General features: G+C 45.0%; 1 protein-coding gene across 1 annotated transcript in view; it reads left to right on the top strand.

Moving 5' to 3' along the window:
• slc7a5 (solute carrier family 7 member 5) overlaps positions 1 to 16,657 on the top strand; it is a 33,353-nt gene that overhangs the window by 10,544 nt on the left and 6,152 nt on the right. Inside the window, exons 3-9 of the mRNA XM_088938800.1 lie at positions 10,862 to 10,967; positions 11,658 to 11,702; positions 12,580 to 12,703; positions 13,798 to 13,901; positions 14,562 to 14,658; positions 15,620 to 15,769; positions 16,440 to 16,617. Of these exons, the coding sequence (XP_088794926.1) occupies positions 10,862 to 10,967; positions 11,658 to 11,702; positions 12,580 to 12,703; positions 13,798 to 13,901; positions 14,562 to 14,658; positions 15,620 to 15,769; positions 16,440 to 16,617 (804 nt within the window). The remainder of the gene's footprint in view (positions 1 to 10,861; positions 10,968 to 11,657; positions 11,703 to 12,579; positions 12,704 to 13,797; positions 13,902 to 14,561; positions 14,659 to 15,619; positions 15,770 to 16,439; positions 16,618 to 16,657) is intronic.

Below are 16,657 nucleotides of genomic sequence, written 5' to 3'. Positions count from 1 at the left end.
CCCAGTCTTAGACAGTGAAGCTTTACTCCAAATAGAAGGAGTTTAAAAGGATTACCAGTGAGATAATCTGGATAAATTAGGAGAGTTCCTCTAATGTCAATCAGTACCCACAGATCTTCACAGTACAGTTTAGATGTGCTTTAGGGAAATGTCCTAATGCTGAAATTGGAGACAATTATCTGGAAGGGGGAAGAATAAACCAGTCATGTTCTGGAATTTTTCGTGGATCGTGTGTGTGACACACATTTGTAGTGTGCTTTATAAAATAGTTTTGCCTTGTTATCTTGTAAAAATATCCCTTATATGGAGACCATTTGTTGAGTTCAACCAAAATCACTGAAACAGCTGTGTGTGTTCAGATCCGATTAGCCAAAAGCAGTTCTTACAGGCATAAAGATGCAGAATACTGGAGAGCTACACCAATAGCACCAATCACACCTTTGACGTATAGAAGTCATTTTGAATAGCGTGGTGCAGTTGTGTGAAAGAATCACTGTTTTTTTTAAAAAGGAGTTGAAGTAAAGCTCTAGAGCAACAGTTTTTAAGTTTCAGTCTTAAAAAAAAAAAGTCTTTAGGATATTTCAGCACAATGATTGAGACACAAGTTCACCCTGCCCTATAGTCAGGAGACTAAGATTTTCACCTAGTTTTAGTTTAGTTTCATGTACTGTCTCAGTTCTAGAGATTGTTTAAATACAAAGCTTGATATTTATTTCAACTGTACAGTCCTTTCTCTGTTTAACCCGATCTGGATTCTTTCAAATACGAGTTGGCTTGCAAAACCAGGAAGAGGAAGATCCTTTTGTAGAGCAGTTTTTCCTGGGGATGAAATAAAGCAGACTCCCTTTTTTATTCTTGTTTCACCGGATCACCTTTGCATGTGTTGCGCACATCATGCATCTGGGATGGTGTGGTAATTGGGCAGTAATTACTTCCTCACTGCACGATGAGTAGACACCTGACCTAGTTTGATCAGAATGGACTTGTCCGGTGTGGGCAGGTATTGTGTGTGCCGTGCTGACCCCGATCAAGCGCGATCTGACACTTTTGATCTCCTTTGCTCTTGGTGGTGAACATTGGAATTTGCCACGCAGCGTTGGGGATGAATCTTATTTGTTTTTTTATAGCAAATAAAAGCACTTTGCGGTTATAAAGGAGAAAGAAACAACTACTCATAGGTAAAACAGCACGCGATGCCAAACGTGAACATGAAAACACCATGGTCTGTTAATTAGAAACCGGGAAATGCAGGTCTGATTGGCTCCTTGCCATCAGCGTGGGCAGCGTTTTGCTGCTACTGCAGCGACTGGCCCTTTCTTTTCCCACTGCCACCTGCCAGCCATGTGACGGGCCATCCCTGAGCGCGAGATGAGCTGGTACAAGTCCACGACAGGAGCTGTGGAGTAATTTCCCATTGAGCTCCTCGGCACCTCACATGGTGATCTCGGAGCCAGGGGAAAGCACTAGCTCTGCAGATTCGCTCGTTATATTCTTGTACGGCAGCATGCAGGATTTATAGGAATGCAGAGTCAAATTGTTGTATTCCAGAAGAGGTTTGTGATGGATATTCCGCTGCTGCAAATTAGGAAGGAAGTCGTCCTTTGAGACGAGACTTTTTTCCTAGAGCCTTTTTCTTTTGAGCCTTAGGATGTAGCACTTACCCAGGATTGACAAGTGGCTACTGTAAAATTCAGAGACGACAAGAAAGATTACAAAACAAGAATAGGCTCTTCAGCTCATCTACCTTGTTTAGATGCTTAGCTGATTAATTCAGGAATCCTGGAGGCAGTTCACAGATTAATTTGGCACTTGTGTGGTCTGTCATGAAGGCTGTCCTGTCCCGACAGTAGGCTGTACATTTCTTTGTAAGTGGCGTCCAATGTTGTCAGAACATGCAGGTGCTGTAGTCTTAAAGTTAGGACTGAATGTCATGAATGCTCCAGGAGGGTTACATTCAGGTTATGACCTGTCGGGTGGAAAGAGCAGTTGTTTGGGTTTGGAAAGTGCATGAAGCACTAATGACTGTGAGAGGGCTGCTAGCACGTTGCCATCGTTCTGGCCTTGCTGCGTCTGGAAAAGAGTGGGCCGGAGAGGTTTGGCTTGGCCTGTGTGAACTGGCATCTGTCCTCCTTCTCCTTTTTGTGCGTTTGCTTGTGTGTTTCTGTTTTTGAGTCACGTGGGAGACCCCGGTTTCTAGGCCTTGTGGATTAAAGAGTATCTCGGCATCTCAGGGCCTCAGCCCATTGTTGGGCACTTACTGTACTGGAAAAAGGACCATAGTGATCACTGAGAGACCCATTGTCTGAGAGAATCACAAACTCCAAAGTGTTTGTAGTAATCTTGCTAACTCAGGGGTTACAGGATGTGAAGGTTCAGCTTTCTCACAACCCCTCGCCTCTGTGTCCACTGGCCCCGGGTGGGTTTTGCTGACGGCAGCCATTGGAGAAATAACAGACATATTCATAAAATAAGCACGCTAACAAAGCCAGGGAATTAACGCAAATGGGGCAGATGAAAAGAGCGCCTGAGCCAACGCACCGCGGCTCTCCTTGTTTGAAAAGGCTAAGCCCCTTTCGCGTTGTTAGTCTTCCCTCGCTGGGGGTGGAGAAAATTGCAAAGGGCCGCCCTTTACCACAGAGGGCAGGGCTGCTCATATCTGGATTTCCGGAGAGTATGCGTTCACATACTGCTGTTGAAAACAGTGACTAGGGTGTTGTGACAAGCCCCTGCACTATAAGAGCTCTGTTTTTGCAGAACACTCAGTGTGCAGAGTTCTTGTGATGGCAGGTTGCTCTGTGCTGAGCTCGGGCAGTACTTCCCCCCCTCAGTGCTGTATGTGGCTTGCTGATGTTCTGCCATCTGCACATCCCAGTTTACCATTCCTGACATCCGGTAGTCCTGAGAGTGCTGCGACTCATCAGTCTTCAGACCCTGGAGCTCCGGCCATGTGCTACACATGTGCTTTACAGCACTGTGTGCTTTAATGTTTCTACATAGAGCCTTTGTCTTAGTTTCCTGTGATGTAGCTGTAACTTTGGAGTTCCCAGCTCCTGCCTTTCTCCCTCCTCACTCAGTTAGCCTCGTGGTGCCTCTGTGCTGTGGGCGTCTGCAGATCTCAGCCAGGGCATATTTATAACCTTTCTAGAGTCAGCCGATCGTGCTCAGTAATAGTCAATAAAGTGACAGTCTGCAGAGTATAAAAGTATTCTTTCAGCAGCTGCCAGGACTGAATGGCTTCCCATGTTTAGCATGCACCCAACAAATAAAAAATCTAAAATGCATCATCTCTAGTAACATTTTCTGATCTTGGTTTGGCAGTTTCAAAAGGTGACTTTCTTGACTTTGTGTCTTCAGATTTCTCCGCAGTTGGGAAGCTGGGATTGTTTTGTGGTTGTCTTGCTGTGTTGTTGTATTCCTCATAGGGAGGAGCTTGGCCACATCATAAATGACCACATCACCAGGCTAGGTGTTCGCTGCACAGTTTTTAGAAGTCATTCTTGACTAAATTCCCTCTCGCTCACAGTGTTGCAGCCCTTCACCAACAAACTCTGAGCAGGGTTCTGTTCCATTCCTTCTGTGACATCAGACTACATTACAATTGAACAATCGCCACTTTTCTGTGTATTAAGCGAGTTTTAGTTCATACACAAGCTGTGAAAGTGCACAACTGTGAAGAATTGTTCTTTTGCACCCAAAAGAAAAAGGATCCTTTGCGAATGAGGTCAGATCGATATCCTGCCGTCCCAGTCTGTCTTGGATTGGAAGGGAAGCTGACCTGGCTGCTAAGTAGGCCACACAGTGCGGCTCCTGACACAGAGCTGGTGTTTGGACCTTGTGTCACATTTGTGTGGAGTTTAGGTTTTTGTTTCTTGGTGAGCACTATTCTCTGAGGTTTCTCGGAGAGCTGTTCTCTTATCGTGATGAGGAATCGCTTCCACATCCTGTACCCGAACAGGAGGGCTCTCCGTTCTTTCTTTGACATGGAGTTTCTTTTTGTTCTCCAGAAAAAAAAAAGCTGATGTGAAACCGAGAGGCACCGTTTGTGTTCTGCTGCATTTCAGCCACAAATTGAGCATGAAATACTTTCCAAAAATTGCATTTTGTCCCCACAAGCATGAAAAAAGTCATTTTATAAACATGGGGCATGTTAATCATAAAGCCAGAATTTTAATAAACAGAATAAACAGAATTTTAATTTTGTCAACAAAAGGAGTAGCCGATTTATAATTTTTTAAATAGTCTATATACTGTATAGTATTTAGGGGGCATAATGCTTTTTCCTTCATGTTGAGTTATTTATTTCAGCATTTTTTCCACTAAAAAGCACAGCAGTGCTGTATTTCTGTATTTTCTGAACTCAGTTCTTGATCCTCTGCAACTCTGTCTTGGATAAAGTGGTTAGAAAATGGATGAATTTCTGTATTGAAACCTGTTGTGCTCGTTTGGTAACCCAAACAGCGGATCGCCTGGAGTCACCAAGGGCAAGCACGCAGTTGTTCCTCCACATGTGAAACGTGATTAACGTAGTGAACATTGGACCTCTGCATCATAATTCCAAAACATTTGAGCTTTTGTTTTTCTAGTTTACAAACTCCCTGGAAACGCTCAGCAGTCCTAGTGAAGTGTGAGGCTGTGAGCTTTCTGTCTGTCCCTCAGTATTGTGTTTCACTGGCGTGTTTGGCAAAGCTTCAGGATGCCTTTATATAGAGTATCAAGACTCCTTATTTACCCCTCTACCCACTGTGATGTCTATTGCTAGAGCAGTGAAAGGTATCTATTGTTTTGCATTGCATAGTTCATCTCTGGTGCCAAAAAACTGTTCTTTAGGTGCCACGAGGCAATTTTCTCTCTACTATGAAGGGATTCTTCCAGGCATGTCTGCCTACTTGTCCTGACAGTGTGAGTGCATTGCAGGTAAACCAGGAGTTTTGGTAGCATGATGCCTGCCATGTGTGGAACAGTTTTTGCAGCAGACCAGATGGTCGTGCAGGGAACGTTTCACCAAAGAGGGTATTGACCGGTTCTGGGTGTGAAAAGCTTACCAAGGCAAGTACTGGGAAAGGAGAGTTCTTTAGAAAGAGCAGATTGTGATTGGAAGGGGTATTAGTGGAGAAATTGGTGGCTGGGAAAGAATTTCCTAAACCTGTATGGTGACTGGAGACTTTGTGCCGTAGGAGGTGTCATAAACTAGGGTTTATGCTACTATTCGTGAGGGTGGGGCTGTAAACCCATTTCTAGAAGGACCCGTTTAGAAGAACGTCTACAAACAATTGTCTTTTTCCAAGGAATCGCCTCATCACATCACCCCACACCCACGTCCTCCCTTCTCCGTGGTTTGTTAGTCCAATCCAGAGCGGCATGAAATTATTCCATACCACACTGGATTAGCTCTGCTGTGCTTACTGCCTGGCATGTGCAAATTTTGTCTGACCTTCCCTTGATTAGGGGGGTCTCAAGGGGTGCGAGGGCTGGGCCTATTTCAGCAAGCGGGGCCGCAGGGTGGGGAGGGGGTGCCCAGGCCTGCCTGTGCCAGCCTCGTGCCCGCTGCACTGCCCGGGACAGGAATCCTAAAGACAGGAGCCCGGGGGGTTTAGAGGATTAGGCAGCAGGAGTGCTGTAGCCGTAATTGAAATGGAAATTAAAGTTGAAAGGAGCCGCTCTGCTCCATATTTCATGAAGTAATGGAGCGCTTGCCTCGACACCTTCCAGAGGTTTAATGTCAGAGAGGATCTCTCAGCAGGATAGGTGCCCAGCCGGAATTTATTAGCTGATGCTTTTCGAGTTTCGAGGGTTTTTTTTCATTAATGAAACCGAAAACTTGCAGGAGGTCTGTGCTTTGGAGTTTTTCACTCAAGACTGCTGATGTCACTGCAGTGTGCTGATCGTGCTAAGAAGCTGCATTATTTCCTTCCTTTCACTAGGGAGTCTTGGGAAGTTACCCTGCTTTCTCTCCACAGTGTGTGAAAGGCTGTCCAATTGATGGATTTCTTAATAAATGTATTAATCCATCCGGTCTTTAACACACTGATAAATGGGGAGGTGTATTAAGAATGCAATAAAGCAACTGCAGCTGTAGTAGTGGAATTATATAATGGAATTTGTATACATCCAGAGTCACATTTCATTTGTTAATAACATAAATATATTTATTTAATGCAGACAGTCTTAGGCATGTTTTCTTACAACGGCTGATCACTGTGAAGCCTAGGCAATGCAATTTTATTACATGATCAGCAGACCTGGGGGCCTTTTCTCTCTTTTCTCCCATAACCATGGCTCTTGGGAGCTGGACTCCAAAGCCAGTTTGTCATTATACCATTTTTCTCTGAAGAGCACTTGCCTTTATTTAGTTATGCACTTTATGCAATCAGTAATTTATACTGTAGGCTGTGTGTGTGTCTCTTCGAAGGCCATCTGGTCTCTAATTCAGTTGTTAAGCAGATAATCTCAGGCCATTGTGAACCCTGATGTAGATGCAGTGTATAGTAGTGGTGCTGTCATGTGACGCCACTGTGTTGTAGTGTGAAGAGCACAGCCTTGTGGGTGAATTAGTGTACAGTATTTTTCTGCAGGTGATCGTTGGTGTTGTCCACAGGATTGAGTCTGATCTTTGCACACACTTGTTTCGTAGCACACCAATATGTGGTGCTAGGTTTTTTTGTGGCCTGTTTAACCTCATATTTATTTCTGAGAGCAGTACAGATTTAATCAGTTTTACATTTTTAATTACATTTTTGCAGTTTAATCCACATTCTAGGCTGAAGCAGAGCAGTCCTTTGTTAAGCAACAGCTTGTTCCCTTTTGAAATTGAAACTGGCCTTTCCTTAGAGCCAGCAAATCAGGCTGCCCCTGGATTTCTGTCTGTCGTTTTAGAAAAAATCCTCTGGGGCTTTCTTCCACAGCGCACATGCTTTTGTGTTGCTGTGTTAATTAAAATTCTGGCCCTGTGTTGATGCACGCTATTCCCACAGCAATTAGGTTTAATTAATATTTTGAAGGGTGAAAGGTTAACCTAGATATTCAGTTGAATAGGCACATAAACAAGGTCTCTATCATTCATATTGTCTTTTTTAGCCCCCTGTTCTGTTGTGTCATATTTCTTCTTTTAATACTTGGTTATTAATTTGTGGACATTCTACCTGCTGTGCTTTTCTGGGACAAATCCACAACCAGGAGCTCAGGACGCTGTAATGTTGTTGCTTGATCAGTGTTGCGCTGTAGTATATGTATGATTACATCCAAGTATTTAATACCTATTTAATGGTACCTTATTCCCATTTAGAGTGTAGTATTGGTGCTCTCATGTTTCTTTCAGGGATGTTTCTCATCCCATTTCTGTGTATATGTCATCTTCAGTGAGTACCACATTATGTGTATTAGCATGCCATCTCTAAACTCTGAACTGTGCAGCGGAAAATTGCAGAAACTGACTTCTGGCTTGAGGCTGGCTCTCCTGCTGCCCCCCTGGGCATGTGAACTGTGCATGTAAATGAACTTCCTGGGCATGTTACTCCCTAGACACTCCTTCAGATAGGAATTCCAGTGGAGCCCGTTGATTTTCCAGTTTTCACCCCCCTCCCGTGAAGTCCTGTCAAGTTATTGTGTAGCGGCTAATTATTCTTCTCTATAATGTAGTACAAATGAGATGCAGGTGACAGCACTCCTAGCCTTGCACACAGGAGCCACTGTGACTCTTCCCAGAAGCCCTCAGTCTAGCGCTGTCGGCACGAGAAGCTAATCCGCAAGAGAACAAGGCTGTTTGTGTGCTGCCTGAGGAATACAGTGCACACAGTGCTTTATCTTTTCAAGATAAAAGTGTTACACTTCAAGGACAGATGTGGCTAGCACTCAGATTATTCTGTAACTGGAGCGGAGGTTGTGTTTTTTACAAAACCCAATTTTATTTTCAAGCAAGGAACGTTTTTAAAATTTGTCATAATAAAATGACATGTAAATCAAATGAGATGCAAATCCTGTATATCTGTGTGCAGAGAGTACGGTTAGAAGCCTTTTCTTAAAACGTGTTTTTGAATGTTAAGCCCAGCAGTTTACCAGCGATGGTTGGTCTAGAGAAAGTGGAGAGTCTGCTGCACCCGGTGAGCAGCTTGTCAGTGGCTGTCATATGATGCTGTCTCAGGGGGGATTACAAGGGTCCAGACTGCAGACAGTCACATGGCTACAGTTGGGTCTTGCACAGTTTATCCCCCAAAGCATCCATCACCAACTGCTGGTTTTGAACAGTGCAGCTGCTGCGAGGTCACCAGTTTGTGAGAAAATCCTCTTTTTCTCATTGTGCTTCAGATCTCTTTAGAATTCATTTTATTTTGTGGGTGATGTGACCTTGAGACAAAAAAAAACCCCACTGAGAATGTGTAGATATCGTTTTTTACAGACAAGCGCAGATGTTAGAACTCCTTGTGCATTAAGTTTAAAAAGCTAATCGTCTGATTTGTTAAGCGTGATGCTGGCTCATTCAGAGCTTTGCATTCCTGTGCTGCACTGGCCCAAGTCACTTGTCCAGGTTATCACTGTGAATGAGAAATCGTTCTCAGCCGCATTTATTGCACGTTCATTAATCCTACAAAGTGGTAATCATCGTCAAGTGAACCAATTTAAGCAGTAGTGTCAGCTCTTATGTCTGTGTGCGTATGAAGATGGAGAACTGTGCATAATCACAGACATTACCATCAGTGCCTATGGCTCAATTATTATTGACTAATTTATGATGCTGTACCTCTGCATAGTTTTAGAAGTAAGCCTTTGTCTGAAGTCAGTTAATAGCAGTGCCTTGCATATTATGTATATAAATTACATAGAAGAAGTGTGTTTTGTGGTACTAGAGTTGCAGCACAAAAACTCTGAGCTCCTTCCCTCCTGATCCAACACAAGCGGTTCTTAGGAGGAGAGAGCTTCCCGCTGTCTCTGCTGGAGAGTGGGGAAAACTCAGTATCAAGGCCAGTTTCGTTACTCTGTCCTGCTCAGAGATTGGTAACGGGATGCTGGCCAGAGACCAGAGGTCTTCACACTGTCTCCCCTTTCTTTCCCTTTTACCCCTTAGAGCAGAGCTCACACAAAACGCCACGTCACAGGGAGCAGAGGGCAGTGTCTGGCACACCTGCCCTTTCATCTGCTCCAGCCGCAGAATCTGAGAATTGGCCTTCTGTCATCTGATTAGTGCAGTCTGGAGTGAGTTATAGGCAGCAGGTAAAGACAAGCATCTCACATCTGGCAGCCCACTAAAGCTCAGCAGGTATAAGCCTGGCCAAGACTCAGTAACTGGATGGCCAGTACCTGAATGGGAGACTGCCTGGGAAGGCAAAGGTTGCTGATGGAAGAGGTGTTTAGTGGGACCAATACGGGGCGCTCACCTGTGTGTGTGGCACCCCAGTATAGCAATGAGAATATTATACGGTAAAAAAGACCACGTCTTTCGTATGAGATGTAAAACCGAGTTCCTGAATGGTTATAAAAATCCCAGGGTGTTTCTCGAAAAGAGAAGGGATGTTGACCCTGGTGTCCTGACCTCTTGATAATCCCCATCTATGACCTGGCTTCATTGCACTGTTCTCCCCATACTGGCTTTAGCTGCAATTGCATCATCCAGGTGGCAGCTACACATTGGTGGTGGTAGTGGGATTCCCCTTTAGCTAAAAGAACTTTGAGTGGAGTGTCAAGAAAAGTATTATTAAGTGTAAGGAATTAGTATTAAGCAGGTAGAAAGTTACAAAGCAGATAAGAACAACATTTAAAAGAAAGCATTCTGGATTAATTGTGGCTGGTGTCTAAGCCTGGAATGAACCTCTCTCTGCTCACATGCTCGTACCAGCCTTGGCTCCAATCTGTCCCACGGCTTCGCAGGCTCCTGCGTCCGCGGAGAGTGGTGCTCGGCAGCGCCACTGGCCCTGCTCTCAAACTCATGTGACCGAGCGCGGAGTTTGTTCTGAGAGGCGGTTTGTTTCACCAGCCTGGTGCCTGGAAGGTAAACGCATTCCTGGCGTGTCTTCTGTAGTCATAAGGAGTAATCCAACTTTCTCCCATTTGACTGAGGCATGTGCTTGTTGCCTAATGAGCTCGTTGTGAGAACTGTGTGAAGGGAGGGACTGGTGTGGTTTGGAGGGGGGGGGGGGCAGCTGAGTTGGCAGTTTTGGCCCTATGAATCCTTAGGCTGGGCTGCCTAGTCAGGGGGGAAAACCATTATTGCTCCGGATATAGATTACTACCATGCCGACATCAGCAGTCTTACACGCAGAGATAAGATAAAAATGTGACTAACCACAAAACTAGACACATGCGCACTTTCATCTGGAACATAACCCAGTGCCCAGGGCAGATGTACGGCATGAAAGCTTTATTCATTTATAATGAATTTATATCAGCCACACAAAATATTAAAAGTATTTTGTGTGGCTGGACGGCAGTCAGGTAGTGCATGCCTATGCTGTGCTGGAAATAGCTGCTTAGAACCTCTATCCGAGGAGCCCGTGATGCGAGAGGGGTCCGAGTGTGGACTCGCCTTGCCCACCAGAACTCTGCATTGGATTCTGGCTTAAGCACACAGCCAGCGCAAAGAAAGCAGGAAGTGGGGTTGGCTGCTTTTCTGGGCCTGGTCAGGGAGGGCGTTCACCCAGTTCACGCAGTTTTCGGAGGGTACTGGCTCAAGGTGTCAGCTCTGTATGCTCCGTTCCGTCACGGACCACGTGCTGGCACAAGGTGGTGAGCACGAGGCAAGGGCATCGTGGTACGCCCACCCACACTGCGAAAGATCGCCCGTTTGACGCCTACATCCTCGTTGCTCTCCTCATCGGCCAGGGTTGTCATTCAGCTTTGTTCTTTCTGTTTTTTCTTCCTCCTCTCCCCACAGGTGACATTGAGAATCTCCTGCCAGAAAATTCCTTCAAAGGCAGCAATGCTGATTTTGGGAAAATTGGCCTGGCCCTGTACAGTGGCTTGTTTGCGTATGGAGGCTGGTAAGGCACACTTTGGAGCTCTGGTTGCAGTTCCTGTGTTTAACCAAGGCTTAGCTATTTAGTGCATCGTAAAAAAGGGATAAAACTGCTGGCAAAGAGACATCTCTTTTCATGGTGAGCTCAAATCCTCAGTGCACTTTTTGTTTTACTTCCTAAATATTGTTTTATGTCCTATAAAGAAATAACAATTCTAATGACGGCTATCATGGTCTTTTAACATGTTGAAAAATATTTAGCTTCTAGACAAACTCATATGCATCTTTTTCTATAAAAAAAACATTCTGTAGGTTGTGGTTGGATAAACCAAACAGGGACCTCAAGAAGTAATGATTTAATAATCATTATAAAAACTATTAAGAAATAGAAGTTTCAGAATTAGTGAAAAATCTCTTGACTCTTGTCAGAAAAACCATTTTTTTCCTCAAAAGTCAAATTAGTATAAAAAGTGAACAAAAATCAGATTCGCAAAAAGGAATTAGTGGGAATGGAGACATAAAAGTAATTAGATATTTGGGGTTCTGACAATACTAGGCTCTTCACACATTAGGTAACACTTTTAAGAAGATATTTTTCCTTAACTTTTGAAATTGTCCAAAATGACAAACAAGCCATACACATTGGATCATGCTCTCTACTGTGGGATCTCTTAAGGAAACAAAGCGAAACAAAATATTTTTGTCCTTTTTTTAGGAATTATCTGAATTTTGTCACGGAAGAAATGATCGAACCTTTCAAGTAAGTTGTCTTCTTTGTTTCACTTTCCCAGAGGAATTGCAGAGCTGTTGTGTTTAGAAGTTGATTCATGTTCTTCCCAAATATTCTAACCCCTGACCAATGACAGGCTGAGTGCTGGACTCCCTGGAGCCTGCCCCGGTTTTGTGACCCCAGCAGGGGCTTGTACAGTATGCTGGTCACAGCTGACCACCTGGGTGTCTGAGTCTTTTGCATGGTCATAGAGATTTAATTCTCCATAGTGCCAGTGAGACATGGGCTTAAATAATCTTTCAAGGCGTGTTGGTTACTGCGCATTTCAGAAGAAGACGTCTTGAAGATGTTCTTCAGAATTGCTCACATGGCCATGGCATTGCTTGAAAGGACTGCGGAGGCCACCAAGAATCTAGTCATTGCGGCTGTCTGGCTTTTCGTTCCTGCCCAGACAGCAGCCTGTGGTCTCCCCGGGCTCGTTAGTGGCTCGCTAGTCATGCTGAAACAGATGACAGGCCCCCGAACATCAGATCATGGGGAAAGAAACCTCTGAGCATCTTTCACATCTCGGGTTTGCCCAGAACTGCCTCCAGATGGTTCATTAAACTGGGAAAGGCTGATGGCTTCAAATTGTTGCATTTCTTTAGAAGAAATTACAGTGGTTTTGGTTAAATATATAAACTCTTTAAATAGCAATATTTCAGAATTGGAGGCAGATCATAGCTGTGTTATCTTGTGCCATGAAAAAAGATTAATTTGTGTAACCATGTTTATGCTCAATAGCCATGTTACTACATTCCAGGCCTTTGAAGGAAAAAGTAAAGTTGACAGTTTTGTAAGCAGTGTAAATTTCTAGCGTTTGCTTTGTCTTTCCGGAAGGGGTTGATTCCCTGTGTTTTCCCCCCAGAAACCTTCCTCGCGCCATCATCATCTCCCTGCCCATTGTGACCATCGTGTACGTCCTGACCAACCTGGCCTACTTCACCACCCTCAGCCCCGAGTCCATGCTCAGCTCCAAGGCTGTTGCCGTGGTGAGTGACCTCTGTCCACGGAGGAGAGCAGTCTGAGGCTGAAAGTTAGCGCTCTGTTTTCGGTGGAGTGAAACACACATGCTGAACTCGGTTCTCTTTTATGAAAACTATGGATAAATCCATCCATCCACCTCTCTTCTAACGGTTTTATCCAAGCAAGAGGAACTCGGGGGGGAGCCAGAGTCGATCCTGGCAAGCAAGGACACCCCCTGGAATGGGAAGCCTGTCCATTACACAGCACACACAGACAGCAGGGCCCAGATGCTAATTAGCTTACCAGTATGTGTTTGGACTGTGGGAGGATACTGTCAGGAACAGTTCTTTCCGGGCCCTATGCGGACGACACGATCCGAAAGGTGAAGAAACAATAGGGAAAAATAACATGCAGGAGTCGGTCAGGAGACAGGGGGGCGTGTCCATGCAGTGCCAGTGTCCAGGGGGAGTGAATCCAGGCGAACAATCCAAGGGTAAATCCAGAGGGGGAATCCAAGACAGGCAGTATAGTCCAAAACCAGGGGATCCATCCGTAGTTAAAACCAGAACCGGGTCGGGACCGGCGGGGCAGGGAATCAGGAACAGGAAACTAAAACCATAACGGAGCCAGACGCGGCAGGACCCCGGGCTCTCACGATGCGGAAATCAATGAGAAGCCCCGAGCAATCGCCTGCGTCTGGCTTTAAGGTGGAACTAAAGAGGGGCTGGAATAAGGAACAGGTGTGGGGAATGGGACAGAACGAGGAAGGGCTGGAGCGCCCTTAAGAGGAGGAGTAACGATCGTGACAGATACTCGATCATCCGGAGGAAACCCTCACAAACTCAGGGAGAGCGTGCAAACTCCATGCAGACAGCACTCCAGGAATTGAACTCAGGGCTCCAATGCTAAGCACTGCGCCATCATGCCGCCCGCTATGAAGAAGTGTCTGTTGCAAATAACAAGAAGTTCTCAGGATTGAACTCAAATGCTCAGCCTCAAGGCTCAAGGAGGTTTAGTACAGAATTGATCTCGTAATTCAGTGCATCCTGTCCAGTTTTCTGCTCTAAGGTATTTTGCTGCATTAATTGCATTTTTTAAAAATTTGTCACTGTCTCATCAGGATTTTGGAAACCACCACCTAGGGGTAATGGCTTGGATCATCCCCGTGTTTGTGGGCCTGTCCTGTTTCGGATCAGTAAATGGATCTCTCTTCACCTCCTCCAGGTAAGAGCATCAATGAGGAGAGGGCAGGGAGCTAGCAAATCTGGTGAACATCTGCTGTTCCCTGTATTGTACAGATTTAACTTTCTTAGGCTGTCCATTTGAATTAAGTGTTTTTTTTTATCTAAATGTAGTCAATGTCCTGGTTTAAGTGCGGGGATTCTGGCTAGTTGAAAACAGAGCCGGAGCTTCACAGAGTTACGCTACATTCTGATCTAAAGCTGAGGAGTCTGTTTTCTTCAGACTTCGAGTCAAGAGCCCTTGATCAGCTCTGAGCCTCTGTGTCTTGTGCATTTTTGCTTTTGTCTTTGTCGGGTTTCTTAAAAATACAGATTTCTGCCAGATCATCAGCTAAAGTTGTTTGTCGCAGTGTCACTTGAGGAAGGCCAGGTTACTCACCCTCAGCTCATATTGAAGCTCCACCTGAACAGCTCATCAGACAATGGCCGAAGATAGGGGAACCAGCACATTTTTATTTGGATTGCTAAAAACAAGCAGGTGTTTGCAGGAGCCCACTCCACTTCAGAACCTCCGAGTGCTCCGAGCTGTGCCACAGGGCTTGGGGGTGAATCAGGCTAGGCACTGTGCAGGGTGGGGCTCCTGATGTTGGGGTCCCCTACTGTGCTCCTGGCCTGAAGAGCCTTGTGTCCTTGTGGATTTCAGGCTCTTCTTTGTGGGCTCCCGTGAGGGCCACCTGCCCAGCCTCCTGTCCATGATTCACCCCAGCCTGCTCACACCTTTGCCCTCCTTGCTCTTCACGGTACGTACAGTCTCGCCTCTCTGGCTTGTCTCCAGAGCTCATTTAGCCCTTTTGCTCTTTAGAGACTCTCCTATCCTATCAAGTGAGCATTCAGAATAGTTTTTATTTATCTGCAAGGTGCGCCTTAAGGATGAAGTATATTTGATCATTTTGGGGATGAAGATGCCTTTTGAAGCTTTTGAAATTCACTCTGAAAGTCAGAAATATAACCTTGAAGGGTCCTTCAAGATCAAAAAATCACGACTACAAGAAGCCCAAGTGTCTTATTTTATCTAGTTCCTACAGTATAGTGCTATTCTAGGATATTCTTAATTGTGTGTATTTTTCTGAAACTGTGGTTTAACTTTCTCCACTGTGACTTTGTGCAGTCCCGTGGTGAGCTTTGAAGTGATTGAACCAGTGAAAAAGTGTTTGTTCCAAGTTAACAGATGAACATGCCTGCCTTTTTTTAAAACCACAACAGCGACTTTAATGGTTTTTGTGCATTTCACTAAGCCACATAAACAGGGTTTGTTCTTATTCAAAATGGCTCAAGGGTGCTTTTTAAAATATCTGCACTCCTTCCTTGTGACCATTTTTTTGTAGATATGTTCAGTGTGGTTAACTTTTTACGGTCAGATACATAAATGCAAATTTCCTTTTTTTTTGCCTCTGGTGTCTTGATACCGATATTAATGACATCGTTATGTACGTCCAAGTACAGTGCCTATTCATGTTTTGGTACCTAGAATTTTGCTGATATTATTAGGGAACCCACTGGCGTTGGTATGTTCACCAGATTTCATTGCTGCATGGTGTGCAAGGTCTTTGTTATGTAGGTGTTGGAATATCTGTGCCTTGCTACTTAGAAAACAAATATTTATAATTTTAGGTGCAACCTCTGCACCAGGGTGGACTGGTCCTGCTTGTCTTGTTCTACTGCTTAAGCACCCGAAGCTAAAAACGTGTGTTCTCTTTGCAGTGCCTCATGACCCTCCTCTATGCCTTCTCCAATGACATCTTCTCCGTCATCAACTTCTTCAGCTTCTTCAACTGGCTGTGCATCGCCCTGGCCATCATCGGCATGATGTGGCTGCGCTACAAGAAGCCCGAGCTGGACCGGCCCATTAAGGTGAGAGGCTGCAGCTGTGGTCACAGTTCGCACTCCGCCCTCGCGGACTCAGACACTGTTGGGAGGCACTTCCAGCCTCGGGCCTGACAAGTGTCCACATCTTACGAGAAGTTAGAAGCTGCCAAGCAGGACCATGCTGAGTCTGTTCGCCTCCATTTGGAGTCTGTGCGACAATAGAGTGCTATGGTTTGCACCAGTGCATAAGTGAAAAACTTTGTTCTTACCGGGAATAAGCATTCTTGAGACAGACATCTGTCAACTCAGTGGGACCAGATATTTTCGCACAAGCTCTTCGGAGACTCCTGCTGCAACAAAGCAAAATGTTTTATAGTCTGATTAGGGACATACAGACTTGTTCTGTTGCTCCACAACATGGAGGCCAACTTCCAGTCCAGTTTATACAGTCTGTGCAGGAAGCTGGCAGTTGAGGATGGGCTTTTCAATTGAATAGTGAGTTAATAAATTCAATTTGAAATAAATGTTATTATAGGGGTTTCCCAAAACTTTGTGGTCTAGAGCAGAATTCTAGAATATGGCAGGGGTCCAATGTGTATAGGGAAAAGCAAAGGAAAATATTTTTTCATTCAACCTATTGTTGAGGGTGTCAGTGGCTCTACAATTCTGGCTCCAATAGAGAACATGAACTGAGGTGCTCTGTCTCCTGTCCCAGGTGAATATCCTGCTGCCAATCAGCTTCGTCCTGGCCTGCATCTTCCTCATCGTGGTCTCCATCTGGAAGACACCAGTGGAATGTGGCATCGGATTCGTCATCATCCTCACCGGGGTTCCTGTGTACTACTTTGGGGTGTGGTGGGTCAACAAGCCCAAATGGGTTCTGCAGGTCATCTGTAAGTACTGTCCACGACATCGGGGAGAAGCTCTTGCCTT

This window comes from Atractosteus spatula, chromosome 21, assembly GCF_055471065.1.
Source record: "Atractosteus spatula isolate fAtrSpa1 chromosome 21, fAtrSpa1.hap1, whole genome shotgun sequence".
NCBI lineage: Eukaryota > Metazoa > Chordata > Actinopteri > Semionotiformes > Lepisosteidae > Atractosteus > Atractosteus spatula.
The sequence above is the reverse complement of the archived record's forward strand: the minus strand, read 5'-3'. Positions and strand labels throughout refer to the sequence as shown.